Source organism: Vombatus ursinus, unplaced genomic scaffold (assembly GCF_900497805.2).
Source record: "Vombatus ursinus unplaced genomic scaffold, bare-nosed wombat genome assembly UNPS02009205.1, whole genome shotgun sequence".
NCBI lineage: Eukaryota > Metazoa > Chordata > Mammalia > Diprotodontia > Vombatidae > Vombatus > Vombatus ursinus.
The window spans coordinates 18,452,605-18,467,205 of NW_020948983.1; the positions used below are offsets into that span (position 1 = coordinate 18,452,605).

Below are 14,601 nucleotides of genomic sequence, written 5' to 3' on the forward strand. Positions count from 1 at the left end.
AGGACGCTACAGGCTTTTCTCCCACGAAGCAAAGGATTTTTCTCGTTTGGGTTAGCTTAGGTAGTCCTGCCACCAGAAGACAAAAGTATAGATTAGACAACCTTTATTCTAGTCATTTTTGGGCCAATGAGGCTCCTGTTGACGAGGGTTACTACTGGAGGGATTGAAGAATAGTTGGTCTCCAGAAAGTCTTATCATTCCTGTGGTACATTCCACGTGGCACCCAAGTGATATAATGGATAGATAACTAGACTTGGTAGTCAGGAAGACTTGAGTTCAAATCTTGCTTCAGACAATTACTAGCTATGAGACCATGGGCAAGACCCTTAACCTCTCTGAGCCTCAGTTTCCTCATCTGTAATTCGATGGCCTCCAAGGTTATCCTTCCAGCTCTGAATCTATGATGATCTTTCCATTATTCTCTGTGACCCCACTGGGGCTTAACCCAAGGGCAGCATTGGGGAGCTGACAGTAGTGTGGGAGGCTAGCAAATGTAAGTCTTTAATCTGCTTAATGCAATCTCAGAGCTTTCTTTCTTTAGAGTTTTTCTTTCTCTAACCCATGGAAGACTGCAAGAATGGAAAGACAGCTGCTTATCTGGGAGGTGTCAGATTTCCCTAGGGAAGGCTCACCAGTGTCAGTGGTATCTGTCCTGGCTGTGGCCTGCAGGGAGGGGGGAGGCTTCACCCCTGAGCCGATGCACTCCAGCAGGGTAAAGAGTGTGGCCCAGTCATCCCCAGAGTGGATGTTAGCTGCATTGGTCTTGAGCAACTCATGGAGTCCATAAGCAACCTGGTGGCTGACACGAGACAGCACACTAGGTTTCATCAGTAGTAGGATACGAAGGGACAGCAGCACCTGGAATGGTAGGAAGTGAGCACAGGGCTCACTACTCATCTTCTACTTTCCTGCTTGCCCTGCCCATCCTGGGAACACAGTATGATAATGGTTTGCCTATGGGGTACCCTGCTACTTTCTCTGGCCTTTTGTGGTCAGAGAAAGCGAGGACTCTAGGATCCCAAGGGGCATAGTAGGTGGTTTGGATGCCAGCCGCATGACTGAGGCCATTCCCGACATCTCCTTTCCCCCCACCATTCCTAGCTGGGAATTCTTGCTAGGGGTCTTCTCATAACATTTAGGAAGCAATTTATGCTTCCATCATTTCCAGGCCCCTTGAAGTATAGCATTCAGTGTAGTCTCTGCTACAGACAGTTCTATGGATGACACTCAGCCTTTGGTCCACCTCCTTTAGCCCTGTCTTCCAGATGGCTAAGGTCCCTTCACCTGGCCACTGATTTCCTCTCTCCTTAGCAACCGGATGGCCAGGCGCAGCAGCCCCACCACAGCCCGCTCCACCAGGAAGCAGAAATCCAGCGCCTGGACACATAGGTGGTAAAGATGATCACGCACTGTCTGCCACACACAGCCCACACGGTCCCTATGTGGCAAGAAGGGGAGAGGGAAGAGAGTTAATGAGCCAAGAAGCAAAGGCCAGTTTGGGCACCAGGTATCCTTCCAATGCCCTAGTACCACACTAATCCCTTTAGGGTCCCTTGGTATTGATGTTAAACATAGGGGTGCTGTGAGTCCTGTTGCTCTGGTATAGCTAGGAAAGCAACAGGCCCTCCTGCTTGTAGAGGCACTACTATTATCTCGGCACAAAGGACCTCAGTATGGTGTATGGTGCAGGATCCGGGCCTATAGCCATGATTCAAACCTTCTCCTTGTCTCACCTGTTCTCTAGCACAATCCGCAAAAGCATTTCCAGGCAGAATGCAGCATCTTCCTCATCATAAGTCTCCTCATCTGGTGTCACTGATATCAGAGCCTACAGGGGAGGAGACAACATGGTGCTACCACCCCACCGTCACCTGGCCAACCCCTGTCTAGCTCTTCCCACTGTCCTTCTTCTGCTTCATACCTTCATTAACTCTTGTAAGGACTCCAGCTGCAGGAACTTGCTTTCTGTGATCATCTTCTCAGGGTCACATTGCTACAGTGGCAGGAGGAGGGAATCAGTGGCCTGAGTTGGAGTGAGGAAAAAAATCCCACAAAGCCAGAGTCCTACCCTGCAGGAAGTTGAGACCTGATCACTGGAGAAAACAGTGAGAAGACAGTTGGGATAGGTACCTTGATACAATCTAGGGCCATGCGCTTGGCTTCTTGGTTCTCAGTGGATGGACCTCGCATGCTGGATTGCTCAGGACCACTCAGTGTCAACCAGCTCACAAAGCTCAGCACAGTTGACTCTCCTCTGCAGAAGGATGGAGAGATGGGACATATTCAGGTTAATCCCAAATTCTTGGATATTCCCTTCCCATGGCCCAGACCTTCTGGCCTACCCTCACCGGTTAGATGGTGTTTCCTCCCGCTGCAGACAGATCTTGCCATTGGGATCCACAAAGTCTTCCACCTAGGAAAGGCGGCCTTTCTTAACATGACCCTTACTTATTACCCAGTCCCAACCCTAGTTCTCTAGTTTTATTCCTGACAGCCTCATTCTACTGAACAACTGAGTTCCCATGCCTCTGCCAGTTGTCCTCCTGGGGAGTATTATATACTGATGGTCCCTTGATACTGAAGCCAACTAAACAAGGACCAGGAACAAGGCCAATTCAAGGCATTGGTCCTAAGCTCTGCCTCCCCCAAGTTTAATTTTCCTCCAAAATTGCAGTTAGTGCTCAACTTTTGTCCCCTAACCCTCTACTGTTACCTCTACCATGGCCTTGGGCAATAGCTGGGCTCGGAACAGCTGCAGCATGGCCTCCATGATGTTCTTCCAGCCCTCTCGAAGGATGTCACCATGGCGATGGGCCAGATGGAAAACTGTCTTGGCTGCAATGTGAGCTTTAGGGTTGCTCCCAAACACACTGGGCAGGTTCTCAATGGACTGAAGAGGTAGAGAAGATGAAGTCTAGGGCCCAGCTAAAGTCTAGGGAGTGTCTTAGGTCCTTACTTGCTAACTTCTCCTTTGGGTACTCACATTAGCTGTGAGCTGATCCCTTCCTTCCCCTAATACTGTGTGAGCCCACAGGGTATTCAAAGTCTTCAGATTTACTCCTTCTCTCTTCCTCCAATCTTCATTTAAGCAATAGTAATTCAAACCTCTCTCCCAGAATATGCTGGTCATGGAGGTTCAGAGCCCCCAAAAGACCTTGCAGTGAACAGTGAAGGATGGGGCTACTATGGGGACAATTCTGAGTGAAGCACATAACTACTGGAGAAAGTTAAGCCTTCAATGGAACCCCAGTTATTGTTTGGGTGTCTATGGTGCCTGCCTCCATGGGGCATCAGGTTCAGGTAGTTTCCTGTTTCCCTATGCTGTGCCCCTCAATACCTTCCTGCTACCCTTACTTACCTCACTACTGAGGGCTGTAAATTTGCACAAAGAGATGATGAGATTGTCAAACACATCACTCAGGCCATAATGGGCGGAGATCATGGCACATTTCCTGCAAAGCCACATCCCCCACCCCAGGAACAGGGTCACTGGAAGGACCAGCTGCCTGTCCAAGTACCATGGAAGATCTTTCTCAGGGTTCTTCCCTGATGATACCCTTCCCATATTGGTGCCACCTGCAAGGCGGGTTCCCTTAAGCCTCAACTTCCCCCCAAGGGGGGAAGCTCTGGGAAGATGTAACTGACTTTCTAGTAGAGTAAGACAGGTCAGAGGTTCCCAGGCATGGGCTCAGAAGTAGCTTAAAGTGACCGACCCCAAGAAAATTCCAGGTGATGACAGTTGGGAAATGGGTGTTATCAAGAGACTGGGAAGGATTTCAGGGCCAAGACAAAAGACAAGGTGGGTTACCTGAAGCCTGAAATGGCCTTCTGGATGATTGTTTCTTCTAGGCTCTTGTCAAAGACATAGGAGAGGGCAGCAATAGTAGGGCCCCAGGTCATGGTGAAAAGGTCATGATCATAGCTGCCAGCAGGTACCAGCAAGAATATACCTTCAGGAGTTGCACCTCGATGCAGTAGGACATTCCACACATAGTTCTCTCTCACCAGACCAGTCTGTTCTTCAGGCATCACAATCTCATCATTCCTATAATCCAGTGGGGGATGAGTACAATGACAAGGTCAAGATGGTACACCTGCCCATGGAGCCAGCATCTCCAGTTGATTCAAGGGATTCTTCCCCTCCCAGTTCTATCTCATACCAGCACATTCATCATATTGCAGCTTGTCTGATTGCTCACTGCTGAGACATTAGATAGGAAGGAAAAGAAGGTCCTCTCCCCCACAATCTCTCTTATTTCATGACTTTGAATCTCTTTCCCTCCTGGGTCTCAGGCCTAATTGTTTCTAGACTTCACCATTATACCAGAAACCTTTCTAGGAAGCCAGAAGAAATCTGACTGTTAGAGAAGAGCTCTTTGCTTTCTCTCATTTACAAGCAGCTATCTGGACCAAGAGGTCATTAATTAGGCCTAATTCTGACCGAGGTCCCCATGTCGGGCTTGCTGGCCTTCTCTGTAGGCCATCTAAGGATCATCAGGAGATCCCTTTAAGAGGAATAGTTAGGATCCTTCAGCCTTTGGGGTCCTAGAAGGTTTCACCCAAGAAAGGGAAGTGTTGGCAGAGAACTAATTCTCATCTGGGAGGTAAGTCACATACTGTACAAGAGACCAGTGGGAAGAGATGGGGATGGGTTCTCTCAATTCAAAAGGCTTAACCCCTCACTCCTCATTAAAAACTCACTTGATAGCATGGTACATGTCCTCTAGGATGTCCTGCTCAAAATCTTTTCCTCCATTCACGCCCTTCAGGTTTTTTCGGAACTCCTAGGAACAGTTAAATGAGCTTCTCGTCCCTTTACTCCCAAGAAGAGGGCCTCCTCCTCCTCCCTCTGCCCCAGGTACTTTTAGGCCCCAGCAGGGCTGCTCTGTACAGAAAAGAGCTTGGAAAACAGCTCCCTCTTTCCACCCTCCTCACACTCTCAACTTTCTCAACTCCAGTGACTTCCTTCTTCATCCCACTTCAGTCACATATCAGCATAGGATTGCACCATTTCTTCAGAATTGCAAATCAGAACCTTGGAATTTCACTTTCGGATGAGCCTCCTTTCCTCTCACCTACCCTTATTGTGACCTCTGGTTCCTTCTTCCTGTTCTCTAAGTCCATTTTCTTTATTTTGGCTTCACTTTTTCACCTACATACCCAGGCTTGACTCCATGGTTAGCCACTTAAATGTGCCATTAACCAGAATCCTAGAATCCCTTACTATAGTGGGACCTACTGTTGCTGACCTATCATCATCATCGCCATTGCTAGCACTTTATAGCACTTTAAGGTTTGCAAAACTCTTAACAAATATTTATTTTACCCTTATAACAATCCTAGAGGTAGGTGCAAATATTATCCTCATTTTACAGATGAGGAAACTGAGGCATAAAGAGATTAAGTTACTTGCCCAGGGTCACATAATTAGTAAGTATCTGACTCTGGGTTTGAACTCAGGCCCAGGGCTCTATCCACTGCACTATCAGCTGCCTGAACTATCATCCCTGGGATAGCACCACCATTTGATTTCTCTGCTTAAGCTCCAAGGCTATTCAATCCTGCTGAAGACAAATCACACATATGAGTTGTGAAAATCATGAAACTGATATGCCTTCACTCCCAGATTTGTGTTATATATCTCAGCTGGGCCATTGCTGCTGACTGACAATTTTTCTACTTTACCCTTATCAACTTCCTATCACATTCTCCACAGCATTCTCAATCCTAAAAAATATTTCTTGTGACCCTCATAGCCAATTCTGGTACTATCTTATCTCCCTCCTACCACATTTCTCACAAAAGTTATCTAGTCCTGCTCCCACCATTCTACCAGAACTCATTTCTCAAAGACTACCAATCGACTTCTTGACTGCCAATTGCAATGGTATTTTTAAAGTTCTCATTCTCCTTGACCTCCCTCTAGCTTCTGATACCGTTGCCATTTTCTACCACCTGCATACCACCACCACCCCTCCCCCACTGCTCCCAGGCTTCAGAGATATCTCCCTGTCCTAATTTTACTCCCACCTTGATAACTGCTCCTCTCTGTCCTTTACTGGCTCTCTGTCTTTTACCCAACCCCTTTATGTGGATGTTCTTCCCGGGTCTCTTCCTGTCTCTCTAGACTCTTCCCTTAGCAATCTTGTTCACTAAGGTTCAATCATTACTTTTATGCAGATAACTTCCAACACTACATCTTCAATCCTGACATCTTTTATTAATTCCAGTCCTTTATCTCCAACTACCTTTATCTGGATATCTCATTAGCACTTCAAATTCATCATATCAAAAACTAAGCTTAAACTCTTGCCCTAAATCTATTCCTCCATCTGACTTCACTGTTTCTGGGCATGACACCACAATTCACTCTGTTTCCCAAGTTTGTAGCCTTAAGGCCACATTTGATTCTTTTCTCTCTACTTCTCATATCCCATCATGATCAAATCTTGCTAAATGCATTTCTGAAAACATGTCTTCTATCTGTTCCCTAATCTTTATTCGCACTCCCAAAGGCCCTAATTAACACAATCCTGGATTATTGTAATAACTTCCTAATAGAACTTTCTGACCCTACTCTTTCCTTCCTACTGTCAGAATAATCTTTCTTATTCACAGAGCTGGTCATTTCCTATGCTAAGCATCTGGTGCTTACACAGAATTCAAGGTCCTTTACAATCCAGCACCAGCCTACCTTTCTTTATGTCAAGATTCTTCCCAATATGTACTCTATGCTCCAGTCAAAAGGGACTATTCTCTGCCTCTTGCATACTATGCCCTCCTATCTCTATGACCCTGCTTATATCATCTCCTATGCCTATAATGTTCTTTTTCCCTATTCTCACTCCCTGAACTGAATTTTACCCATCCATTAAAACCTAACTTAAATGGTCCATCCTTCTGATCCCTCCAGGGCAGTTATTATGAACCTCACAAAACAATTTGCTAACACACTTATCAAGTAATATTGTGTATTATACTATTTACATTTGGGTCGTAATCCCCTACTAATAGAATATACAAGTAAAGACTTTTAGCTAAACACAATAACTTTCAGATTCTTGCAGAGTGCTCTGCATATAATAGGTACTTAATAAATGCTTGCTGAATGAAAGAAAAGCTAGAGCACTTTTCATCTAACCCATTCAGGTGAGGAATTACTATGTTAGTGACCTCTAATTTAACTTGACCTCAGATAGGCTCTCAGTCACTATCCCTTTCTGGATCAGGACCTCCATGCTTTCCCTCCTGTAATCTAATGCTGCGGTAGTCCTATCTAGGTAAGGATACATACTCACCTCCAGGGTCATGGGTACATTCTGTTTGCGGACATTGTGATTGTGCTGGTCAGTGTTGAGCATGATAACAGCATAGGCCAGGGCAAAGCAGGCATCGCTATTTGCAAATGGGGAGCCATTACATTTCTGAAAAGTAGAAACCCCACAACTATCAGGGTCAAGTCTCTACCCTTTCTTCAGTTAACCTCTATCTACCCCCTAATCCACTGGCTGGTGCTTACACAGAAACCAGCAGGTGCCCAGGCAAAACATATAAAATCCCTGCCTACCCCTGGGTGGAAGCCTATGCCCCTTTTACCCTGGGGATTGTTAGCCATTGCTACCAGACTCTTAGCTTGTCCAGGAGATAGCAGTGGGGGCCAACTTGAAATTACAACTCTGTTTCCCGAAATCTTCCCTCCTCCACTCCCCAACCAACAAACCTACCATCCAGTGCTCAGTAAAGGCCTCCAGTAGCCTCTGAATGACTGGAGCTTCTCCTGGCAAGCGAAAGGCCTCCAGGTAGAGGCGCAGAGCTTCATCTAGTCGTAAACCCTGGAAACTGAAGGTGCTGAATGAGGGAGGAAAGGTGATGAAGTTAGTAAGCAGCTACTGGAGAGCAAAAGGTCTGCCTTTCCATGTGCCACATGCCTTCTAACCTACTCTCCTCCAAGGGCAGGTAGGGAAAACTCTCAGTTCTCCCCACCGTATTAATAACACTGAATACTTCTAGCCCCCAAATCCTGGTACTTTGCATCCACAGCCTTTCACCTCTAGAGTATGGGTTCTTAACTTAGAGTCAGTACACTTCATCTCTCCCTTCCCCCATATTTTGATAACTGTATTTTAACATAATTGCTCTCCTTTGCAATCCTATGTATTTTATTTTATGCATTCAAAAACACTATTCTGAGAAGGGGTTCAGAGGCTTGACCAGACTGCCAAAGGGGCCCAGACACAAAAAGGTAGAGAATCCCTGCTCTATTGCTTTAATACCACTCCTATCAAATTTGAAGCCAAGGAACCCTCATCTTTCCACTTCCAAGTGAGGCCTTAGGAAATAGAAACTGAGTGTATCTGGCCCATTTTGCAGTTAAAATTGCAACCTTGGGCCCCACATGACACAGTAAGGAGTGGTAAGAAATACAGAGAGCACTATCTGGACCTCTAGCCAAAAACAAACCACTTCCCCAAATGAGAAAGCTTCAAGTGAGGACCTGCCACTCATCTCTGTGAGCTGAAGAGAAAGGTGGGAGAAGTCAGCAACCTGCCTCATCCTAGGCCAGATTACTATTCTCTGCCTAGGGAGCTGTGCCCACTATTCACTCACCCCACAAAGCTCTCCAGCAGGTCAAGGTTCTTTCGGTCACTCACAAACTCGCCAATCATCTTTTTGTCCAGTCGGGGATTCTCTCGAAGCCACTGGGCAACTTCGTTGTTGTCCATGGGGATGGTCAGAAGACCCTTCTCCTGTAGGAACTGAATCCCTTTCTTTGGTTTCTGGTTGAACTGTTCTGTGCCTGTGATCAGCAACTGTGACAAAAGCCTTAAGACATTAGATTCCTTCTGCATCCAGACTGGATAGACTTTAAAGCTAGGTCAGGCTCTCTTCTTATTTCCCCATGGCTTCTGTGTCCCTCAGCTGGGTAGTACCCCATCTTCCCAGGATAGAAAGCTCCAAAAGCAAAGCCTTAGACATCTTCTAATCTCTAACCTCAGCTACCTTCTGTAAAGGGAGTGGGATGAACACCCCATTTACTAAATAAACGTCCATGATATAGTGGGTGTGACCCTTGATGCAGTTGAAAGATGGGCCAAAAGAAAATTTCTTTGGCTCTCTAGCTTTATCTCTTTTCCCTGGGATTTCTTAGCAGTGTGATAGCCTGTAGCCCAGTCTGTTTACATCTCTCCTCCCTGGGTGCTGCTTGTGTTGTGCCCTCCTGTTGAGGGCTGGGAAGGGATAGCCATGGGGATGAGTCAGTTCTACATTTACCCAAATGTAGGTAGGGACAGACAGATCAAATGTACCCAGTCTGCCACTGGGTACAAGAGGGTGATAGAAAGAGGATGGCAGAAGTGTTTTAAAAAAAGGTCTCCATTTCATTAAGAAACTCAAAAGCACAAACATCTACATGAACTTTACTAAAGCACCAGAATAAATGTCAATTCCCTGTAGCTCCTACAATCATAGAAATGACCTACTGAACCTTCTTTGGGACCAAGATAATACCAGCAACCTTGGTTCCTATTTTCACCAACTCCCATTCTTCCAACTCAGTCTATCCCTTGCCTGAAGACCTAAGTGAAGGCCTAGGCTTTGGCAAATAAATCTAGCCCTAGTTGTTGTGCCCACCCACAGGTGTTTCAGGAAACAGGAAGGCCCAAAAGGAACTCAGAGCTACTGAAGTCCTAACTAGCTAATAATCTAGGATTCTAACAGGTTTCCTTCAATGATTTGAATAAGCTGCCAAATCCTCTATGAACCCTTAGGGCAAGAGTCACCCAAGGAACAAACTGGTAACAAAACATAACTGATTTTTATACCTTTTTCTTGCTTTTAATCTCAATCAGTTCCTGAGGATTTGGAAGGAGGCAGGAAAACCGAGGTGGCTTCCGGGGAATTTTTTTGTCAGCTAAGGAGAAAAAGAATATGGGAACACAATGAGCCATCTCCTTCACTTTCCTTGGGAGAGCTTAAGATGCCTGCAGGACTCCCTGGTTCTCTCCAGTCCTCTTGCTTCAATTTCTTCTACTTCTCTTCTAAGATCCAGATATAACTTTTCATCATCCTACCGACATAAACACCTTTTTCTACAATCCTAAAAATTCCCACTTAACTTTTCTAAAGCACAGCAAACCAATCACTTCTTCCTTATTTTTTTCCTTCTCCCAGTTCTCACAAGTATGTGCTACTCCTAAACTGCTTCTTCTCCCCAGTAACGCCTTCCTTATAGAAAATGTAAAGGAGTCTTACAGCAGCCCTCAGAACCACAGACAGCAACTCTTTACAGTCCTGGGCTCCCTTTCTCCATGAGTCCAAAGGGATGATGGAGTAGCCAAGTCCCATAAGATAATTCCCAAGTTTTCTTTCTTTCAATCAATGAAAAAACATTTTTTCCTCTCTCTGCTTTTTCCTGAGAAGTCTTCTACCCAAATAAGCCCTGTGGGACCCAACACCAACCACCTGCATCACCACCTTCCTCCAGGTCACTGCAGCCCAATTTTCCCTGCTCAGCCAGCAACTGCCCTCCCCCGGGTGGATGCAGCCCTGGGTGATCTGGGTTGGTCCCTGGGTGTTTTCCATCATTGGCTGCTTGTTCACTGCCTGTAGGTGAGAGAAAAAGTGTGAAGAATCAGAGTTCTAGGTGAATTTTTGGATGGACTGTTCTCTTTTGGTTGATGGAAAATTGTCTGCATGAATATGAATATGGTGTTCCTTTACCTCTTCCCACATGCTGGGTGAAGGAAAGACTGGTAAAGCATGTCTGAGTAAATGCCCAAATAAAAGAAAAGCTCTATTAGTGGTAGTCAATCTATATTTTTTAAATACTACCAATGGGCAAAATATAAGAAGCCAGAAGTTGGAGTGGGGAGGAGGAAGATAGGTTGTAGGACAGAGAAACATCAAGCACAGCAATTATTGGGGACAGCCTTCATCATTCTAGCCAGAGACTAAAAGAATGAAGTCTTGGGTTGTGACTTTCCTTGAATCCAAGACAGTGTCACAGCTCATGTCAAGTCAACAAGCATTTATTAAGTGCCTACTATGTGTGGAGCAATAATAATAAAAGTGATGATAATAATAACTAACATTTATATAGTAGAAGCAGCACGGTATAGTGGATAGAAAGTCAGACTGGAAGCCAAGAAGACCTGAATTTAAGTTCCAACTCTGACACATCCTGACTGCATGACCTTGGACAAATCATTTAACCTTTCAGGAAACTACAGAGAAGGTACAGACTTACAGAAGGAGGGATTTTCCTCACTTGGGAGTTCTCTATACCAATGAAATCTCAGGTCCAATTCCTATCCCTACTTACACAGTAGTTTAAGGTTTGCAAAGTGATTTATGTATATTATCTCATTCAGCAACTTCAGCTAGAGATTACAAATATTCAAATTTTGTTTCTATGAGCAAGTTTAATGCCAGCCAACTCAATTCTGGTCAGATCATTTTTTATACAGTTTGATTTGTTATGCCTTTTGTATTATCTTTTAATTATCTATCTTGTAACAAAGAATTTCCTATATTCACTTGATTGGAAACAGACAGGGAGATTAGGATGAGGGAAGAAAAATGTTGTCTGATGGTCTGCAGGTGTCAGTAGCACACTGGGGTTCAGTAAGGTGTACCAGGGATGAGAGAACCAGAGCTCCAATTGGCTTTGTAGCTAAATAATCACAACTAAAGAGAGTTGACCCTGGAACCAGGTTTCTTCCTTGGAATGGACTTAAGTTTGATTTCATACCTTAGGAAAATCATGGGGTATGGCAGAGTCCTTAGGAGTTTTCTTTAAAAGTGGTAAGAAAAATTCAGCAAAGGGGGGAGGACAGTAGAGCAGAGCTGCAGGAGGAAAGCAAAGAGGAAGGGAGGATTCCACTAGACTCCAATGCCAAGGAGCCTACAATGATCCCTAATGGGGAAGCATCCCAGAGAAGCAGAAACCTAAGTTCACAGTAGATACATAATGCCTCACATCAGCTGAGTCAAAGAATACCAAAGACACAAAGTCAGAGACCTCTAGGAGAATGGGAGATGAATACTATAGCACAAACATTCTGCCTGAAGAGGTGACTCAGAGCTTCAAACCCTGAAAATATAATACTGGGTAAAGTAGGATGGGGGCAAGGAGCTCATGCTACTGGGGTCTAGGGCTCTAAGAAAGAAAAAGGCCTCTCACTGCTGCTGACTTCTTTAGTGCCATCCACCATCTCAGGACTGGGTTTAGCTGCCTCTTTCTTCTCCTGCTGGATGAGGTTGTTCAAGACTTTGGCCTGGCAATGGGCCTCAGTACTGTCAATCACTGTCAACAGTGCATCAAGAGAGAGCAGGTGTGTTGTATAAAGCTGCCCAGAGACAGGGAAGGCATTCTGGGAAACAAACGGTGAAAGCTAAGAGACCAATCCAACATACTTTCCAAGGTTCTTACCTTATGTAGAGAAACATCCTCTACATTTTAACCTAACCTTAATTGCCATTTCGTACACATGAGCGCACACCCACACCCAGCCCAGTACATAAACTTTTCTCTAACCCTGAAATCTACCATATTGCCCTAGCAAACCCTCCTTCCACCTTTTGTTACCTGTCCCTCCCTAACTGTGCTATCCCCAACAGACAAATTTCCCCTCCTCAATATTTTCCTTCTAGAGGCCCATGCAAGCCACTTTAGAAACCCTTGGCACCTTGGACAGCAGCTTTGTGAGGTCTTCAAAGAGGTTGGAGCAGTAGTAGTCACAGTCATAGTTTATGTAGAGTTCAGTAACAAAGCTGGGGATTCGCCAGAGCTGGACGATAGCCTCTAGTGCCATCTCCTTCATTTCATAAGGCATCTTAGGATTCTCCACAGTGATTATCTCCATGAGTTTTTTGATGTACATCTGGCAGCAGTCACAGATTCCCAATAGGATGGAACAAAGGAAAAAGACACAGTAGGACAGAGGAAACAATAAAGAGAGGGGAAGGCACAAGTAAGCACTACATTGCTCATCAAGGCTGAGTGTCAAGTGCTATGGAAACTCACCTAAGAGAATCTCACCTGCTTCCAAACCCCAGGCACATACCATGGCCACTTGACTCAGGAATGAAGCCTGACTTTCCACCTCTGGTTTTATATAGCCCAAAGCTGCCTGATTTCTTTTCAGATGAGCTAATTATCTTATCAAATGAGCTGATGATATGATCTAGTCTTGCTTCCAGTTCCTTCCTGCAACTTGCTTGGGCTTGAAAGGGACTGCCAGGTAAACAAGCTAGTCCCAAAGCTGGAGGCCCCCCATCCCACCATTGTAGTCCTCTTTTTACAATAGCAGTCCCTTGATTCTTTTTTGGAATTGTGTCCTCACCAAGGGAAATGACAGCTCCAAGGGAAATGACAGCTATCCTACAATGAGTTCTTTCTTAGGGGGTCAATGACTCACCTACAAATTCCTGAATCCCACCCCAGAAGGAGCAAAGCCTCCATGCCCTGTGTTCCTCACCCTAACAGGACCAGATGACTCACCTCCATTTGGAATTTGAGATGTTCTCGCATGCTCTCAAAGAGCAGGAAGCACACCCGGAGGGAGGCTGCATATAAGCTTAGTCGCTCCACACTTAGCAGCTAGAGAAAAGAACAGGAAAAGCTATGAAGTTTCTGGTATTTGCCACTGCTCAGTCAGAATAAGGCTTTACTTCAAGTTCAGGGCTCTGAGAGTTACCTACACTTGGCAATTCTCATATCTCATTCCTTGTGCCAGCGTTACTGGCAAAGACTAGGGAACCTTTACTCTGGGTTGGCTGGGCAATGGGCAGGAAGCCTCACTTATCCTTCTCAGAAAATCCAAACTTTCCTTTCCCAGTGCTCCTTACCTCATCACCACTGCCATGAGGGATTGACACATGTGCTAGTGAAACTTTAGTTTCCCACACCCTTTCAATTATTCCCATTTTCACCTGGAATAAATGGCGGCACATCTCATCCTTGATGAGGCCTAGCAAGGGCTGGCACTGGGCCACAGGTGCAGACTCAAGGGCCACAGTCAACAGCTGCAATCCCATGTGGATCATGACTTCTGAGTTATGTCGGTCATGAGGGTTGGTAAGAGAGATAAGGAAACGGAAGAGCTCACGGATACAGGGGAGGCCATAGGGGACCAATGCTGTACCTGGAGAAAGCAAGGAGGGAAAATTACTTAAAATAAATAACTAGTCCCTTAAAGAGTTTCTAATAATACAAGACAAATCCAGTCAAACAATTACCTCCAAAGAACTTATACCTAAGAGTTGCAAAAGTTCCAAAAGAAAAAAGAAAAAGTTCCAAAGAACTTTTTTCTCTTTCTTTTTAAATTTTTGTTTCAAGGGGTAGGGGAAGGGAAAGAATACATGAAGGAATGGATATGACATCAAAAACAAGGCATCAATAAGAAGTATTCTCTCTCTCTCTTTTTTTTTAACAGAAAAAAAGTTGCTTTTTCCTTTGATCCCCCCAGCTCTACAGACTGCTAAACAACTCCCTAACAATTTCAAATCCCTGATGATCACAGCAAAGGAAGGCAGAGAATTTAGCTTAGCAGGTAGAAATCCCCTGAAATTCTTGAGCTTCCTGGGCAGCTTCATGGATAA

The 14,601-nt window shown here is 45.1% G+C and overlaps 1 protein-coding gene across 6 annotated transcripts in view; it reads right to left on the reverse strand.

The window, feature by feature from the left end:
* Positions 1 to 14,601, reverse strand: part of GBF1 (golgi brefeldin A resistant guanine nucleotide exchange factor 1) — a 127,732-nt gene that overhangs the window by 4,659 nt on the left and 108,472 nt on the right. For 4 of the 6 annotated variants that reach the window (XM_027852161.1, XM_027852160.1, XM_027852157.1 and 1 more), the window contains 19 exons: positions 13,933 to 14,144; positions 13,502 to 13,600; positions 12,687 to 12,881; positions 12,182 to 12,371; positions 10,459 to 10,602; positions 9,822 to 9,910; positions 8,608 to 8,810; positions 7,725 to 7,848; positions 7,299 to 7,424; positions 4,702 to 4,784; positions 3,809 to 4,045; positions 3,359 to 3,452; positions 2,714 to 2,890; positions 2,349 to 2,413; positions 2,131 to 2,254; positions 1,922 to 1,993; positions 1,734 to 1,828; positions 1,285 to 1,438; positions 633 to 858 (listed from right to left, as the gene is read on the reverse strand). In XM_027852161.1, the coding sequence (XP_027707962.1) occupies positions 633 to 858; positions 1,285 to 1,438; positions 1,734 to 1,828; positions 1,922 to 1,993; positions 2,131 to 2,254; positions 2,349 to 2,413; positions 2,714 to 2,890; positions 3,359 to 3,452; positions 3,809 to 4,045; positions 4,702 to 4,784; positions 7,299 to 7,424; positions 7,725 to 7,848; positions 8,608 to 8,810; positions 9,822 to 9,910; positions 10,459 to 10,602; positions 12,182 to 12,371; positions 12,687 to 12,881; positions 13,502 to 13,600; positions 13,933 to 14,144 (2,709 nt within the window). The remainder of the gene's footprint in view (positions 1 to 632; positions 859 to 1,284; positions 1,439 to 1,733; positions 1,829 to 1,921; positions 1,994 to 2,130; positions 2,255 to 2,348; positions 2,414 to 2,713; positions 2,891 to 3,358; positions 3,453 to 3,808; positions 4,046 to 4,701; positions 4,785 to 7,298; positions 7,425 to 7,724; positions 7,849 to 8,607; positions 8,811 to 9,821; positions 9,911 to 10,458; positions 10,603 to 12,181; positions 12,372 to 12,686; positions 12,882 to 13,501; positions 13,601 to 13,932; positions 14,145 to 14,601) is intronic. The other 2 variants (XM_027852159.1, XM_027852156.1) reach the window with 2 other exon arrangements.